The sequence below is a fragment of the Gymnoscopelus braueri genome (assembly GCF_963280865.1).
Source record: "Gymnoscopelus braueri genome assembly, chromosome: 17".
NCBI classification, from domain to species: Eukaryota; Metazoa; Chordata; class Actinopteri; order Myctophiformes; family Myctophidae; genus Gymnoscopelus; species Gymnoscopelus braueri.
This window is the reverse complement of record NC_137617.1, coordinates 43,485,213-43,502,179: the sequence shown is the minus strand read 5'-3', so window position 1 is coordinate 43,502,179 and position 16,967 is coordinate 43,485,213. Positions and strand designations below refer to the sequence as shown.

The 16,967-nt window shown below is 40.9% G+C and overlaps 2 protein-coding genes across 2 annotated transcripts in view; both read left to right on the top strand.

Moving 5' to 3' along the window:
- Positions 1–932: 932 nt before the first annotated feature.
- On the top strand, positions 933–6,647 carry rpl38 (ribosomal protein L38). The gene is made up of 5 exons (XM_080455990.1): positions 933–974; positions 1,184–1,209; positions 2,992–3,052; positions 4,424–4,546; positions 6,575–6,647. The coding sequence occupies exons 2-5, from the start codon at positions 1,207–1,209 to the stop codon at positions 6,598–6,600; spliced, it is 213 nt and encodes a 70-aa protein (XP_080312116.1). The 5' UTR covers positions 933–974; positions 1,184–1,206; the 3' UTR covers positions 6,601–6,647.
- A 1,533-nt stretch (positions 6,648–8,180) lies between these two features.
- The window catches only part of ttyh2 (tweety family member 2), a 139,381-nt gene continuing 130,594 nt past the window's right edge, over positions 8,181–16,967 (top strand). Inside the window, exon 1 of the mRNA XM_080455988.1 lies at positions 8,181–8,851. Within this exon, the coding sequence (XP_080312114.1) occupies positions 8,720–8,851 (132 nt within the window). The 5' untranslated portion in view covers positions 8,181–8,719. The remainder of the gene's footprint in view (positions 8,852–16,967) is intronic.

The window sequence follows — 16,967 nt, the reverse complement described above, 5'->3', positions numbered from 1 at the left end:
TGAATTTAAATCCTGAAAAGTAACAGTTTTAGACATAATTATGAGGTTTCCGCCAGACAGAGCCGATATATAAAAAAGCCTGTTAACCATCCTGCATTCATGCAGGCCTGTATATTGGGAGTGAATTAGTAGATTACTGGATTAGGCTACATTCATGTTACCAATGAAATAAACACGTCCTGTTGGGTTTTGACATTAGGCTTTGAAGCAGAAATGTGAAGGTCATGATTGATGTCAGCTCTACCCCCTTTGACACCTGAACACTTGAATATTAAATATTGATAGGAACCAAAAAGGAAAAAGTTTCAATCTTCTGTCATTCTGATGGAAGGAATTCAGCTGCGATGGTTCAGCAAAGGAAGAGATATATTGTTGTGAGGTTGTGTTAATGGTGTTTTTTTTTTATTGATTGATTGAATACTTTATTAACAGTGTCCAAATGGTACAATTTTACAATGGTGCTAAAAGGATAACACACAAAAAGCCCTAAGGGCTTCTTTCCATTGTGGTCCAGTGTATTCAATTAATCGAGAGACATTTAAAGGCAAATAATATACAATTTGTTTGCCCACACAATGATATATACAGTAGGTGAGGGAAAATGCTGTCCTGCCTTGAGAATCACAAACTTAAGAGGTTGAATTTCCTAACCATGATGATTCAGTGTAAAACCTATACCTATATAAAACATGGCTAATATAATAACATTGTTTATAACCCTAACCCTGTTTAAAAACATAACATTTAACGTTTAAATAGTATTTGAACATAGAATGACATGTATGTCTATATATATTATATATATATATATTATATATTTATATATATATACGCAACATAAAAAAATAGTCTAAACATATGGTACATTGTTTTGAGTTTTGACACCTTTTGTCCTTCGCGTCGTGCCGTATTCCATATATAACCAACGCAGAGCGGAAATGACGTCCCTTTTCATCCTTTCCCTGACTGACTGCGTGAGTTTCCGCTTTTCCTTCATCAATGAAATAACGTTTTACAATCATAAAACATCCTCCTTCACACTAACAAATACCACCAAATGTACATTAAAACATGATATACGTGTACATCGGCCAGATGACTGCATAGGAATTATCATCACAGAGCATTTCATTGAGCCGTTCTGAGCCGATTTCTAACTCCAGTATTTCTCTCTCCTCTCCAGGGTCCAGTCACTGAAACGGCAACATGGTGAGAATTATTCACTTAAAATCAACTTAATGTGTCTTCATATGGTTTATAACAACGTTCATAGCGTGCCATTATCGTGTGTTTACCGTGTCCGCTATTAATGTGCTTGTTCTTGCAGCGGTCAGCTTCGGTCGAAGCTAATGTTGCTAATAATGCTAACCAGCGTTGTGATGTAGTGCATCATTGATTCATTCGTCGTATGACGGTGTGGCTCCGCGCGTTGTTAATGGCAGATCTACAAGCCCACAAGGCGTAGCATCTGCGACGCGTTGTGGGCTTGTAGATCTGCCATTATCGGCCTCATTTGCCATATGAATAGAATGGACTTTATTTGCCATTTTGCACAAATGCATAGGACATCTGAATGAAGCTATGTTGTGAAGCTATGCTATGTTGATGATCATCAGTGAACGGTGATGGTGGGTTTGGATTATCTAGCACAGTGGTTCTCAAACTTTAATGTCAAGGACCCCCAAATGGACACTTATTAGCCCGCGGACCCCCATTTGAAAAGATATGTCAGGGACCCCCATAAGAAGATTTTTTTTACCGCTCTAGCAGTGATTCTCAACCATTTTAATTTCAAGGACCCCCAGTTTGACATGCATTAGGCCACGGTGACCCCATTTAATGGCATCTCTATCTCTGGAACCCCAATTTATATTGTAAAATCAATGTTAATTTAACTCTGAGTGTGTACAAATGGAACCAAATGGGTCCATTTGTACACTCTCAGAGTTACAGACACATAAGGGTCCATTTGGTTACTAACTATCCATCATTCAGCTGGATACCCCCTGGACCTCCTTCAAGGACCCCTGGGGGTCCCCGGACCCCACTTTGAGAACCAATGATCTCGCAGATGTGAAATCTTGATGAGCTGTCTGTCGGGTTTCAACTGTTATAACTTGTTGCCTGATTACAGCAGCCTTATTGTTGCTAGTATTGATAGGTTCTGTAGTAGTCGGACAAGGATGCTTACAGATGTTGTCACATCATACTAGAATGCAGGTTTAAAACGAGTGGGTGAAGTTATTGTACAGCTCTTAACATGGTGTAGCTTCAAACATAATTATAAGAATGGAGAAAGACACTGGGGGGAATGGATGATGCATGAGCTGCATGGTCGAAATGGAAATTAAAGAGGCAGAATGGCTCTTGTGTGTGAAAATGGACAAGCGACAACGCACAACAGCAGACGGGAAAGCATCTGCCACTTCAGATTTTTGCGTTGGCTATTCATAAAAAAGCAGATATACAAGCTCACAGCGCAGCACTTTGTGCCGTGCTGCGGGCTTGTAGATCTGCTATTTTATTTTAAATCTTGAAAGTGTGAGAACTACTGATGTATGTAGAAGGCATTGGTAGAATCAATGAGGGTCTTAATGTGTTGTGAGAGACATAACAGCAGATCAGACGTGTAAGTTTATGCATAGAGAGGGCATCAGTACAGCAGCATTGGAGTGTTCAGTCATAATATACGTATATGGTCATAACTGCAGGTGATCCAAACATCCTAGGCTGCAGTGCCAGTGATGAATTTTCACACTTGCTAGAACAAAGAATGGACCAAGTACTTAGTTTCGTCAACTTCCGAAATCTGAGTTCCACCGGTCCACTGACAAAATGGAAAAGCGTTATTTTTGTGGTTCACTAACATGAACTCGCTGTGTACCTGTTTGTGTTACAGTATGCGAGACACTAGTCGGTCAAATGATGCGCTTGTCTCACTGAAATCAGTCAATACTTTGTAATTTATTGTCCTTTCTTTTTGTGTCACAGCCACGAAAGATCGAAGAAATCAAAGATTTCCTGCTGACAGCAAGGAGGAAGGATGCCAAGTGTAAGTCTCCCAGTTTTTATCACGTTTATGACCTGTCAGTGTGCGTACAGAACGGAGTGTAAAATTCAAAAGGCTTTATTTGTCACTCACTCATAACAAGTACAAGAGATGTTGGTGTGACGTGTTCCACAAGACTGTTTTACATGTAACAAACGGCACTGGATGTAAGAAATGCAAAGTACAGAGTTGTGCATGCATGCCACAGCTAGCTGATGCAGCAGTAGTTTCCAACTTAACGTGGAACACGTTTTCCATTTGTTGTTTTTCTCAGGTGTACTTCAGGAGCAATTCAAGCATTTATTTGTACCCATTTGACTAAAACAGCTCTACAATTGTGTAGTTATGTGAGTGAAGGCATATACAGTATCTCTAGTTTCTCTTTTATAGGGACATATAGTGTTTACTGTGATTTTGTGCATTGCTTGCCATTGCATGAACTCAAATTGCCTATAATAGACTGTATGCTGTACAATTTTGTTGTGTGTGTGTGTGTGTGTATATATGTAGTATATCTGGTGGTTAGTTGCATTTGCATACTGTCTACAAATGTAGGTAAATGTCACCAAATAGAACTTCAATTTTTGCTCTCCGAGTTAGAATAACACTGACAATCTTACAGTAAAGATGAATGCAGTTGACTGCAGGCTGAATAGAAAACACGGAAGAAATTAATTCCCAGGAGTTGAGTTGAGAGCTACTGGCCTGGAATTGATTTGACGCATGAGAATGTGGACATGCTTAGTTGCTGTTGGAAAAAGACCTCATTAGAATTGGGTCAATGTAACCCCAGTAAAGATCCAGGCCAGGTAAAACCAGGACAAAACAAAAGTAGTACAGTTGATGAAGGATTTTTTTTGTTTTTGTTTAACCCATTGAGACCTGAGGCCGATTCTACAAATGTCTTCTAAATCTTTTAACAAGAGTTTTCTGAAAAACGTATGTTGCTGTATCAGTGTTGCTCAAACTGTCATGTCAAGGACCCCCAAAATGATATGCATTAAGCCGAAGACCCCATCTCAAAATATTAAGTTCCTTGGACCCCAGAAGCAAAGCTTTGAGTTTAAAATGTTCTCTTAAAAAATATATATATTCACAGATTTGCGTATTTTTTATGTTTTTTTTCCCCCTTCAAAAATAGCAGATCTACAAGCTCATAGTACGGTACGAAGTGACATGCTATAAGCTTGTATATCTGCCATTTTTGAATAGCCAAAGTATGAAATGATAGACCCATTCCTGGTTTTAATGAGTTAAGCACATTACACATGGCGTTCCCATGTCATTATAGGCAGGAGTTTGTGAAAATGGCCATTGTAGATGGGCTTTTTTTGTAACTCAATTTGTCTTTGTTCTCCCTCGTCCTCTCTCCAGCCGTCAAGATCAAGAAGAACAAGGACAATGTGAAGTTCAAGGTGCGCTGCAGCAGGTACCTGTACACCCTGGTCATCACCGACAAGGAGAAGGCTGAGAAGCTCAAGCAGTCCCTGCCCCCAGGTCAGTACCACTGACCATGACCGAAAGACAACTGTGGTAGACACCAGGGTCCCAAATAACTTAAAGCTCATCAGAAAATATAAAATGTACATTATGCACAGCCCTTTTGTGTTGCATATCATGCATACACTTTAAAAGGTAATCTGCATCCGAGTCCTCAATGCAAATATTCTGTTGCAAAAAAACATTCAACCAAAGTGTCAGGTGGCTTCTGAAACGTATACACCAAATTAAAACTACCGGCATTTGTTGACGGCTGGTGTTCATTTGGGGCCCTGGTAGACACAGCGTGCATAGAAATGCATGCGTGAGATGTGCTAGTGCTGCTCTTTGAAGATGTGATCATGGTCAAGGTTGTCTTGTACCTATTGAATCCGGTGAGGTGACCATTGAACGTAAAGATGCCTAGCAGAATTGGCTTGGTTTTACAGCCTCGCCTTGGACCATAGTAGTTGAACTTGCCAGGATGACATGTCTGGGCCAGTGTCCTAATGCCACGAACTTGAATTGCATGCAAAAACTGTTGGATCCACATTTTTAGCGTACATTTTATCATCATTTGTTTCAGGGTTTGTCTCACTGTTTAGTTGAAGGTTCTGTAAGTGATATCTTTTGGTTAAAACAAAAGTTTTTGTTGGTAATCATAGCTATAGACTAGTTTGTTCAGTAACGGGGTCTCCCATCTCTCCGGCTCTTAAATAAACAGATTAACAAATTATTTTCAGGTGGGTTACAAATGTTGTCCAATCAGGGGAGGTAACCCATTTATCAGCTTCAATATTATATAGTGGTCTAATTTTGTCCGACCCTTTTGTTTTCATCACTTCCAATTTCACTTATCCTGTATGAGTTCTCTATCCTGATTGGATGAAATTGGAATCCTGACCTGAAAATGTATTGTCTGTTTACTAAGGGAGTGGAGAGATGGTAAACCTCTTTTAATGTACAAACACTAGAGCAAGGACTGCTGTGGGTATAAACTGTACAGCTATTTAACACTTAGTTTAACAAAAAAGAAAGGGGAAAGAAATCACACACACCCCCTTTAACTATAACCTGTAGTATGTCAATGAATCAATGTTTGTCTATTGATTATTGGCCATCTGACAGACATTCCTGTCAGTGGAACCATCCGTAAACTTTCCATATTTTGTCATGATAAAGCTATGAAGTAGATGATGAAACACTCGCTGTATTAACCACATCAGCCCCTATACACTTTACGTACAACAAATGGCAGATCTCTTTTATATCGGCTCTTTTCGCCATTTGTTTTGAAAGTCGATGGGTTTTTCAATGTATTTAACGATGCAAGTTGTCCAAACACAGCAGGCTTCTCCGTGCCTGAGGTGAATTTACACGCTTGCTAGAACAAAGAATGGACCAAGTGCTTAGTTTCGTCAACTTCCGAAATCTGAGTTCCACCGGTCCACTGACACAATGACGAGATGGAAAAAAAACATGTGATTTTGTGGTGATGGGGGGGGGGGGGAGCGGCGTTCCTGGAAGTTGTGCTCCAACTGTGTCCTCTGCATGGATTAAAGTTCTCTCAGTCGCCACGACTGATTTCAGTCACTTGGATTCCATAGCAGCCAGCATTGTCTTCTATGGAAGCATGTTGCATGGTGAAAATAGCCGAACTACAAGCTCTCAATGCATCGCGAGCTTGCAGATGGGCTATTTTCGGTTAATATTTTAAGATTAGAGCATTTGAAGTGGTCAAACTAGCAATATGTTCTGAAGCATCTTCCATAAAATCTTAGTCTTAAAATTTAGGAGGTTAAAGCCTCAATCTGTGATTTCTTCGCCCACAGGAACAATATTACTAAAACATAATTGTACATATTGTGGCGTTTAGGAAACGGCACCAGTGTGAGGGGGGCTACTTTCACACTTTATTCAGAAATGGCACATCAGGACACCGTTCCTCAGATTTGATTTCGCTTTAATCCATGCATCTGGTCATTGTTGTGTTCTACAGAGAATCTGTAAAGTATATTCTAACACCATCTCATCTCTGTTTTCCAGGTCTGGCTGTGAAGGAGCTGAAATAAGTCCTTTGTTATGTACAGATCATTGTAATAAAAATTGGAAAACCGGATTTCTTGTCCTGTTGATATATTTTCTTTTCCATTGTGTATGCCTTTGTTGTTTTAATGCCAGTATTGCTATGCCAGCAATGTAGATTTATCTGCAAGTTGTACTTAAAATAAGTTTGTTTCATGGCATGTTATGGATAAATGAGGAGATTGTGGCATCGAACTGGGTTGTATGTCATTGGTTGGAGTGTCCACAAGATGGCAGACTTAAAGGGGTAGTTCACCCCCAAAATAACTTTTTTTCTATTGATTACTGACCATCTGGAGCCTTGAATTCATAGATATTTTTTTGTTTTTGTCACATTCCTAAGCCAATAATTTGATTATAATAAATGTGTCCCCATTGATTCCGGTAGGAGACACAAATGCATTTGTGTCTCCTACCGGAATCAATGGGGCTAAATTTATTATAATCAAATAATAAAGGAAGGAATGCGACAAAAACAAAAAAATATCCATGAATTCAAGGCTCCATGGGGTGAGTAATCAATAGAAAAAAAGTTATTTGGGGGGTGAACTACCCCTTTAAGCAAATAAAAGTGGCTGAGGAAAAGTGTTTGCAACAATCCAGTCCTTTGTAAGCAAATTAACCAATAACTCTGTGTAATTTATTGCAACTGCATCGATGTGTTTTGCCAGGGGCCAATATTTTAATGGAACAAAAACTATTTATCGTGGGAATTGGCAGAACTAAATGCCTACAAAGCCTACGTTTGCATATTCTATTAATTAACCAAATTTGCTTGTATACTTTTAACACATGTATACCATTATTTTCATCTCTGACATTAATCAGTTGCACGGTTTGCACCGTTTAGTAATGCACAGTCAGTTAGAAGGCTGCAACCTAATGAAACTTGCTCTCTGAGTTTATCTCTGTGTGATGACGGACAGATTGTTCATGCATTGACCAAAGGAAATTGATCTTAATCAGTGGTTCTCAAAGTAGCATCCGGGTTTATTGAGGGGGTCCCTAGGCAAAAAATGTTTGATAACCACTGTTATGGGGGTCCCAGGTCCGTGATAATGCATACCAAACTGCAGGTCCTTGACTTTTTTTTTTTATTATTACTGATCCACACAAAACCTGCCGTTTTGGACCATGAAGCCACCAAGACCAAAATAAAGGATTTAATTCTGCCTGTATGTAAGTTTATTTTGCCAATACTTTTCTACTTTTACTCAAGTGACATTTTGAACACAGGCCTTTTACTTGTCACACGGCATTTGTATATTGTGGTAATGATACTTTTAATTAAGTAAAATATCTTGAGTACTTCCACCACTGACCATTTCTCCCAAAATGTGCCTCCAAAACGAACCTTTTTGTTTCCAAACATCATCCCCTAGATGGCAGTACAGTACAGTGACTTGTCAGAGCCTTATCAACACATGATAATGTAATCGGGCTAACCAGGGCTGCTTCAGTAAGAGAAGGGGTCACGATGTTTCAGTAATACACCACGATATGTCCAGTAGTGTCCAGTGTGTGTGTGCTCCTATATATATATATATATATATATATTCGTGACGCTTATTAAAGTGAGCGCCGTGCCCGCGCGTGGCCAGCGTAATTGCGCGTCCACGGACCTGCTCTCGGCTCCTCCAGTCCAGTCCGTGTCAGTGGGAGATGATCGGAGGAGCGCGTGTGTGTCAGACGGCGTGGGACGGGCTTTTTGTACGGATCTATCTTCTGTCTGCGGGACGGTTTGGGACTTAAAACACGCACAAAGGAAGGGATCTGGAGACATGAGGAATAACCCACATCATACATGCAAAGAAACCTGGAGATTATCCCATGTTTGCAGCGTTATTGTCGCCCATGTGTGACTTGGTGTGTTTGTGTGTCTTTTGTCTGTATGTGTGGAGGCTAGTCTAGTGTTGACAGTCTTCCATGTTCACAGCCTTTTGTTTTGATATGAGACTGGATTGAGATCTTTGTGGAGCGGACGGACTACCTTGGTGTGTCCGCTGCTTGGGGTGTATGTAAAGAAAAGAGGCTAATTTAATTCCCACAGCCCAACTTTTTCTGTTCGGTTCTGGAAAGGCTGTAGAGGAGGAGATCATCATCATCATGTCTTCTTCTGCTCGGGTGGATTATATCGCTCCTTGGTGGACCTACTGGCTCCACAATTTCCCTCACATCAACCTGAGGTTCCAGCCCACGGACAACGTGTTCGAGCCTGAAGATCAGAACTACCAGCAGGTTAGTGCAACTATAGCTTTTTGATTGATTGATTGAATACTTTATTAGCAGTTTGAAAAAAAAAACACAGGAAAGTACAGTTCGATTCAAGGTAAGCTGAGGTTCTCCTGATCAGAACTACCAGCAGGTTAGTACAACTATAGCTGTTCTCCTGATCAGAACTATACCAGCAGGTTTAGTACAACTATAGATGTTCTCCTGATCAGAACTATACCAGCAGGTTAGTACAACTATAGATGTTCTCCTGATCAGAACTATACCAGCAGGTTTAGTACAACTATAGATGTTCTCCTGATCAGAACTATACCAGCAGGTTTAGTACAACTATAGATGTTCTCCTGATCAGAACTATACCAGCAGGTTAGTACAACTATAGCTGTTCTCCTGGTTGGTTCCACTGCATTATGCTGTTAAAGGAGTGATTTATCAACCTATTGCATTTCAAGAACCCACAGTTTAATGTGCATATAGACCACTGAGGGACCCACTTTTGATAGAGAGTGTACATGTAACCAAATGGACCGGTATGGGTCCATTTGGTTACATTTGTGCACTCTCATTTCGAATATTGCTGAAATTCCCAAGATGGACTAGTGCAAGTGACATGTTTGTGACCAGTAATGTTCCCACCTTTCATGCTGCATTGAGGCATTTTATGTATAGATGTATGTGTAGACTGATGGAGTCAAAGAAAGTGTTAATTATGGCCTTAACAGGGATCACACAAAGTGATACAAGGTATTCCTCATGCTTCTGGAAACACTGGAGGCAATGTTTACATGTGTTAAACTGATCTGGGCTTTAATGGAGTGAAATCAGTCTGGGAGCCTACGCAGGCTACCTCTGTGTTGTTGTTGTCTGTTTTGTATCTCTGTTTTTATATGGACCCATGCTGTGTCTGAAATACACATCCATCTATCTATCTATCTACCTATCTACCTATCTACCTACTGTATCTATCTATCTATCTATCTATCTATCTGGTTCTCAAAGGTCCTTGTGGGGTTCCAGGCGGTCCCCAGCAAAATGTGTTAATGTAGCATAACCTTTTATACTTTGGCTATTCAAAAATAGCAGATATACAAGCTCATAGGGCGGCGCCGAGTGCCGCCCTATGAGCTTGTAGATCTGCTATTTTTGAAATATTTTGCAAATCTTTGAATATATATATATATTTTGAAGCGAACACAAATCTTTGCTTGTGGGGGTCCCTGGAACAAAATATTTTGAGATGGGGGGGGGGGGGTCCGCAGCCAAATACATAACATTTTGGGGGTCCTTGACATGAAACATTTTCAGAAAAGCTTGAAAGCTATTTTATCTGAGACGGTGAGGCTATTCTAAGTTTAAAGGACAAAAAAACTAGTTGTTTTTACATTGAGTAACGGTTGACATTTGTAAAACAATGACATTGATACAGCTGTGTGTGTGTGTGTGTGTGTGTGTGTGTGTGTGTGTGTGTGTGTGTGTGTGTGTGTGTGTGTGTGTGTGTGTGTGTGTGTGTGTGTGTGTGTGTGTGTGTGTGTGTGTGTGTGTGTGTGCGCGTGCGTGCGTGCATACTTTCTGACAGAAAATGCACAATTTCTATAGTTTCGTAAGATAGTCCTCCCTCTAAGTTGCAATGTAACACAGCTCTCTTTACACTTTTATTTATTCCCATTTATATTTTGTATTTAATTGTACATTGTTTTGTTCCACTTTTGCTTTGGCAATGAAAACGTACGTTTTCTCATGCCAATAAAGCTCCTCTGAATTGAAATTGAGAGAGAGAGTGAGAGAGAGCGTGAGACTTCTGCCTGGGTACATGAGTAAGGGGGCTACAGAGAGAGAGACTTCTGCCTGGGTACATGAGTAGATAGAGTTAGTTCTGCCTGGGTACATGAGTAGGGGGGCTACAGAGAGAGAGACTTCTGCCTGGGTACATGAGTAGGGGGGTACAGAGAGAGAGACTTCTGCCTGGGTACATGAGTAGATAGAGTTAGTTCTGCCTGGGTACATGAGTAGGTGGGCTACAGAGAGAGAGACTTCTGCCTGGGTACATGAGTAGGGGGGTACAGAGAGAGAGACTTCTGCCTGGGTACATGAGTAGATAGAGTTAGTTCTGCCTGGGTACATGAGTAGGGGGGCTACAGAGAGAGAGACTTCTGCCTGGGTACATGAGTAGGGGGGTACAGAGAGAGAGACTTCTGCCTGGGTACATGAGTAGATAGAGTTAGTTCTGCCTGGGTACATGAGTAGATAGAGTTAGTTCTGCCTGGGTACATGAGTAGGGGGGCTACATACATACATCATTAGGAATACATTTCTTCTCATGGGAGTCACAACAATTCCCACACACCCCTCTCTCCAGAGGAGGAGACAGACAGACAGACAGCAGTGTGTCTGTCTGACACACACCCCTCTCCCCAGAGGAGGAGACAGACAGACAGGCAGCAGTGTGTCTGTCTGACACACACCCCTCTCCCCAGAGGAGGAGACAGACAGACAGACAGACAGCAGTGTGTCTGTCTGACACACACCCCTCTCCCCAGAGGAGGAGACAGACAGACAGGCAGCAGTGTGTCTGTCTGACACACACCCCTCTCTCCAGAGGAGGAGACAGACAGACAGACAGACAGACAGGCAGGCAGCAGTGTGTCTGTCTGACTCATGCCTTTGAAGTTGCACAGAGAGGGAATGAGGATGTAAATTAATTTTCCTCACATCTGTGAATATGGAATTTCTTTGCCATTTAATTCGTTAAGCATTTTAAAGCTCAGCGCCTGGTGCACAGTAACTAAGTACATTTACTTGAGTGTACAGTACCTCTAAGTATTTTATGTTGTTGTTGAGTATTTGCACTTTACTCGAGTATTTGTATTTTTGGATGACTTTCACTCCACTACATAAAAACACAAGGCTGATGCACACCTCAAAGGTTAGTGACAGGTTTGTAAGGACAACCATGAAGGCCCAAATGTTCAGAAAAGTATCTATGATGTCAAATCAAAGAAAAGGGGTCCTGCACACTGTCTGGAACTCGCAAGAAGGATGCTCGTTATTAAATCAGCGTTTCGGTTGTTAGACCTTCATCAGGACGGAAAAAAAGAAAAACATGTTTTTTTCAGTCTACAGCATTGGTTCTCAAAGTGGGGTCCGGGGACCCCCAGGGGTACTTGAGGGGGTTCCAGGGGGTCCCCAGCTAAATGATGGACAGGAACCAAATGGACCCTTATGGGTCTGTAACTCTGAGAGTGTACAAGTTAGATTAACATTGATTTTACAATATGAATTGGGGTCCCAGAGATATAAATGCCATTAAATGGGGGTCCGTAGCCTAATACATGTCAAACTGGGGGGTCCTTGAAATTAAAATGGTTGAGAATCACTGCTAGAGCCATAAAAATCTTCTCATATGGGGGGTCCCTGGCTTATCTTTTCAAATGGGGGTCCACGGGCTAATAAGTGTCAATTTGGGGGTCCTTGACATGAAAAAGTTTGAGGACCACTGGTCTACATTATGCAGACTGTGGCCTGTGCAGTGATGTACAATTCAATCAATCAAAAATCATGTTTCCGGTCTGTTCCCATCGCGCTGACGTCTGAATCAGTTATGAGTGACTCACATGTTCTAGTAAAGAAAAGCATGTCTTCCGTTAGTTCTCGGTGTATGTTTAATCACTTTATACTCGGTTGACTGGGGAACCCCAGGGATCTATACTTGGACTCGTCCTGTTCCCCCCCCCCCCCTCCACGCCAAATCTGTTTGCCAAAAATATGCCGATCTACAACAAGCTCCGTGTCATCTTGTTCTCCCAGCTCGAGTCACCGTTGTCATAGAGACCCAGGATCACAACAAATAAGGATTCTAAATCACAACACATGAAAGAAAGGAAGAAATGGGGAGAATGTGAGAGAGATGGATGGATGTGTGTGGTTGTGATGGAGGGGTTTTCCCAGCCAGCGTCGGTTGGCTGCCTGTGTGTTCAGGATGACAGTTTAGTCAGCAGGAAGCTGAACTCCTATGTGACTCATCATCATCATCATCAGCCCCATCAGCACTCCTGAGTCTATCTCTTTATCACAGTCTACACATGCTGTAGGCTGAACAACACACACAGGCCCAGTGGTGGAAAAAGTACTCATACGTTTTGTGCTTAGATTGGAAACATGATTTTTGATTGATCGATTGAATACTTTATTTAGTCAGAAATGAAAACAGCACGAGGTACAGTCAGACATTAAGGCTAAAAGGATAACACAAAAAAAAGTCCTGCTGACTTGTTTCCATTGTGTATTTTAATGATCAAGCAAGCAGATGGCAGACAGATGCACGTCAACAGTGACATCCAGAATATACTCAGGTTTGCAGTGTTATCTTTAACCCAATCAGGGAACGCATACTGTGTCATTTTAGATTTGAGCTATAACCATTATTTTAGCAGATCTACAAGCTCATAGCGCGGCACTCAGTGCCGCGCTATGAGCTTGTAGATCTGCTATTTTTGAAAAATCTTGAAAATTTGTGCAAGTCTTTGAATATATGTATTTTTATATATATTATTTTTATTTTTATATATATTTTTATAAATATATACATTTCTTAACTCAAATCTTTGCTTCTGGGGATTCTACAAATGTCTTCTAAATCCTTTTTTAAAACGTGTGTTGCAATATATCAGTGGTTCTCAAACTTTTTTTTATGTCAAGGACCTCCAAAATGATATGTATTTGTCCGCGGACCACCCCCCCCCCCCCATCTCAAGATACTTTGTTCCAGGGACCCCCACCAGAAGCAAAGATTTGAGTTCAAATCTATTCTATTTCAAAAACCCGGTGCTGCACTATGAGCTTGTATATCTGCTATTTTTGAATAGCTAAACAAATCTAAAATGACACAGATGCGTTCCCGTATTGAATGGGTTAATAAAAGAGGGGTAAAAAAAAGCACATGGTGTCATTAACATATCTTGTATGCTTACACAGCTTAGGAGTGATTAAATATAGTTATAGGATTATGTACAGATACCGGGATGTAGGTCGTGGCTTGCATAATTACAACACTATGCTTCCTCCCTCTCTCTCCCTCTCTCTCTCTCTCTTTTATACTTTGGCTATTCAAAAATAGCAGATATACAAGCTCATAGCGGGGCGCGCTATGAGCTTGTAGATCTGCTATTTTTATTAAATCGTGAAAATGTGTGCAAATCTTTGAATATGTTTTTTTTTAAAGCGAACATTTGTAACTCAAATCTTTGCTTCTGGGGGTCCCTGGAACAACATATTTTCAGATCCTCCTGGCTCTCTATGACAACGGTGACTCGAGCTCAGAGAATAAGATGACGCGGAGCTTGTAGATCGGCATATTTTTGGCAAACAGATTTGGCATAGAGGGGGGGGGGGGGGGAGAGGATGAGTCCAAGTATAGATCCCTGAGGTCAACCAAGTATAAAGTGATTAAACATACACCGAGAACTAACAGAAGACATGTTTTTTTTCTAACTCGAACATAACATGCTTCCTCCTCAAGCCATGAAATAGTTTGAGAACCACTGATTTAGCAACAGGAGTTTATTTTCGGAAAACTGTCAGGATTTGTAGCCTCGGGTCCTAATGGGATAATTACAACACTATGTGCTCTCTCTTTCTCTCTCTCTCTCTCTCTCTCTCTCTCTCTCTCTCTCTCTCTCTCTCTCTCTCTCTCTCTCTCTCTCTCTCTCTCTGTGTTTCATGCGCTTGATACTTGTGTCTTCTTATCATTAAAAGTGATAGTAGTGTCACAGAGTTGAGCTATGGGAGTTGATAAGGGAGTTTGGTGGTTTAACTCCACACACCGCCTCTGGAAACATCTTTATCGGCCAAGTTGTTCATTCGTCATCATAACTATGTGTGTGTGTTTGTTTGTGTGTGTCGTGTCCCTTTATTGACATTTGGTTTCCATCTGGCTAATGAATTAACGACCAGTCGACGTAATCTCCCTGCTGTTTGTGTTGGGTGTGTGTGTGTGTGTGTGTGTGTGTGTTGGGGTGTGTGAGTCCACTCATGCTGGCAACAACCAGCCTCTAATGACGCTCAGTGGTATTAAGTAACTGAGTACATTTACTCAAGTACTGTACTTAAGGTCAATTTTGAGGTATTCTTACTTTACTGGAGTATTTCCAGTTTTCAGTACTTTTACTTAAATTACTCCCACTACATCTCAAGAGGCAAATATTGTACTTTTACTCCATCTACAATTATTTGAAAAACTTTAGTTAGTTACTACAATTTGGCCATTTGAGAATAGCTGATCTACAAGCTCACAATGTGACGCATAACATTGTAGATCTTGTGGAGCTGTATGTAGATTTTTAAACATTTGAATACTTGTGAAATTGGACATTCTGCATAATGAGAACTTTCTACTTTTGGTACTTTAAGTACATTTTGATACCATTACTTTTGTATTTTTACTCAAGTACATCTTTAATTCCGGACTTTTACTTGCAACAGAGTATTGCAGTATTGATACTTTTACTTTTCTTAAGTAAAAAAATGTGAATACTTTTTCCACCACTAATAGAATAGATGTTTCCACACACAGTCCACACTGCATGATGGAACTCGCTAAAGAAGTGCTTGTGGTTTCACTAGAAGGCTCATGGCTTGGGCTGGGCAATTAACCGAAAACATATAGAAACCAACATTTATTAGAAGAATAACAGACTTAATCTTGCTCATGTAGGTTAATCGAATAATCGAGAAGCAGGGTTTATATATATATATATATATATATATATATTACATTTGTTTATATGAACAAATCAACAATCAAATACATTTTTGTTATGATTGACTAAATCGTCTGATTGACTTATCCCTGTATTAGCCTATAGCCTGCTTTGTTGTACAATGGTGGCGTACAAAAAGAAAAACATATCAGATCTGGCCCAGACCGCTGGCCTTGTGGTCTGGGCACCTAGGCTGCAATGGGTTCGAATCCCGACCTTTTGCTGTGTGTCACTCCCCGTCTCTCTATCCCCGTTTCCTGTCTATCTTCTATATACTATCAATACATTTTTTTACTTTAAAACAAATCAGATCTACAAGCTAACAACGTGTCAGCCCTAGGAAGGTGCCGGATGGAACTTGCTGAAGACGTGCCTGTGGTGACAGGAGAAGAGGCTCATGCATGTCTTGGGTTCTGGGTAAAGATCTATGAATAGATGTTTACAATGGGACTTTAATGAGGATACACACTAAGCTTTATACAGAGATTAAATGCTTGTATAACCAGTTTCAACCTGGCGTCCCTATTTTGGGCATGTCGATGAGAAAAGAAAAGAGAAAAGAAGAGAAACGAAAAACATGGAAAATATGGTGTCACCTACATCTAATTAATTAGATTAGCTGCAGCTGTGTTGCTTACGTCACTGTGTACCATAAGGTCAGCCTTATGCAGCCTGCCATGTTTTTACCCTGCTGTAGTTTTTAACTACAAACTCACAACATGTTGTAACACATCACACTGTGATTTTGATTAAATGTTCACCCCTAGAACGGGGACAGCACGCTAATGGTTCAAGTGATTAAGAGGACATTGTTGTGTTGTATTGCGTCTCAGTGTGGCTCTCCTACAGCAGGGGTCATCAACAGGGGGTCCGGGGACCCCTAGGGGCTCCGGGGACCCCTAGGGGGTCCTCAGAGTTACTACAGGGGGGCTGTCAAGTATTTCTGTGATAAGAACCTTTTTTAGGTTTTTTTACATTAACCACTTGAACTCTACCATTCCTATTACGAGGGGAACATCAGCCGAAAATAGGCGATCTACAAGCTCACAACGCGTCGTGCTGTGACGCGTTGTGAGCTTGTAGATCTACTTTTTTCGGCATTGGGGGAAAAAAAAGAGCAGACCAAGTATTTGACAGTTAAGTGGTTAAACGTCTGATAAATACACATTGATGATAGTGCTGTCAAACAAGTCTATGAAGCTATCTATAAAAAAAGTTCATTATGCAACACAATTGTATAGTGGGGGAGGGGGGGGGTCCCTGGCTGCTTCATCTCTCTCTCTCAACTAAGGGGTCCTTGGCCTGAAAAACGTTGAGGACCCCTGTCCTACACAGTGTTTCACTGGTGGTTATTAACAGCTGCTATT

Excerpts from the sequence above, each read along its gene's own strand:
- rpl38 (XM_080455990.1), top strand. Across the intron at positions 3,053-4,423 it reads AAGGAGGAAGGATGCCAAGT|CCGTCAAGATCAAGAAGAAC; the intron begins GTAAGTCTCCCA and ends TCCTCTCTCCAG. Across the intron at positions 4,547-6,574 it reads CAAGCAGTCCCTGCCCCCAG|GTCTGGCTGTGAAGGAGCTG; the intron begins GTCAGTACCACT and ends TCTGTTTTCCAG.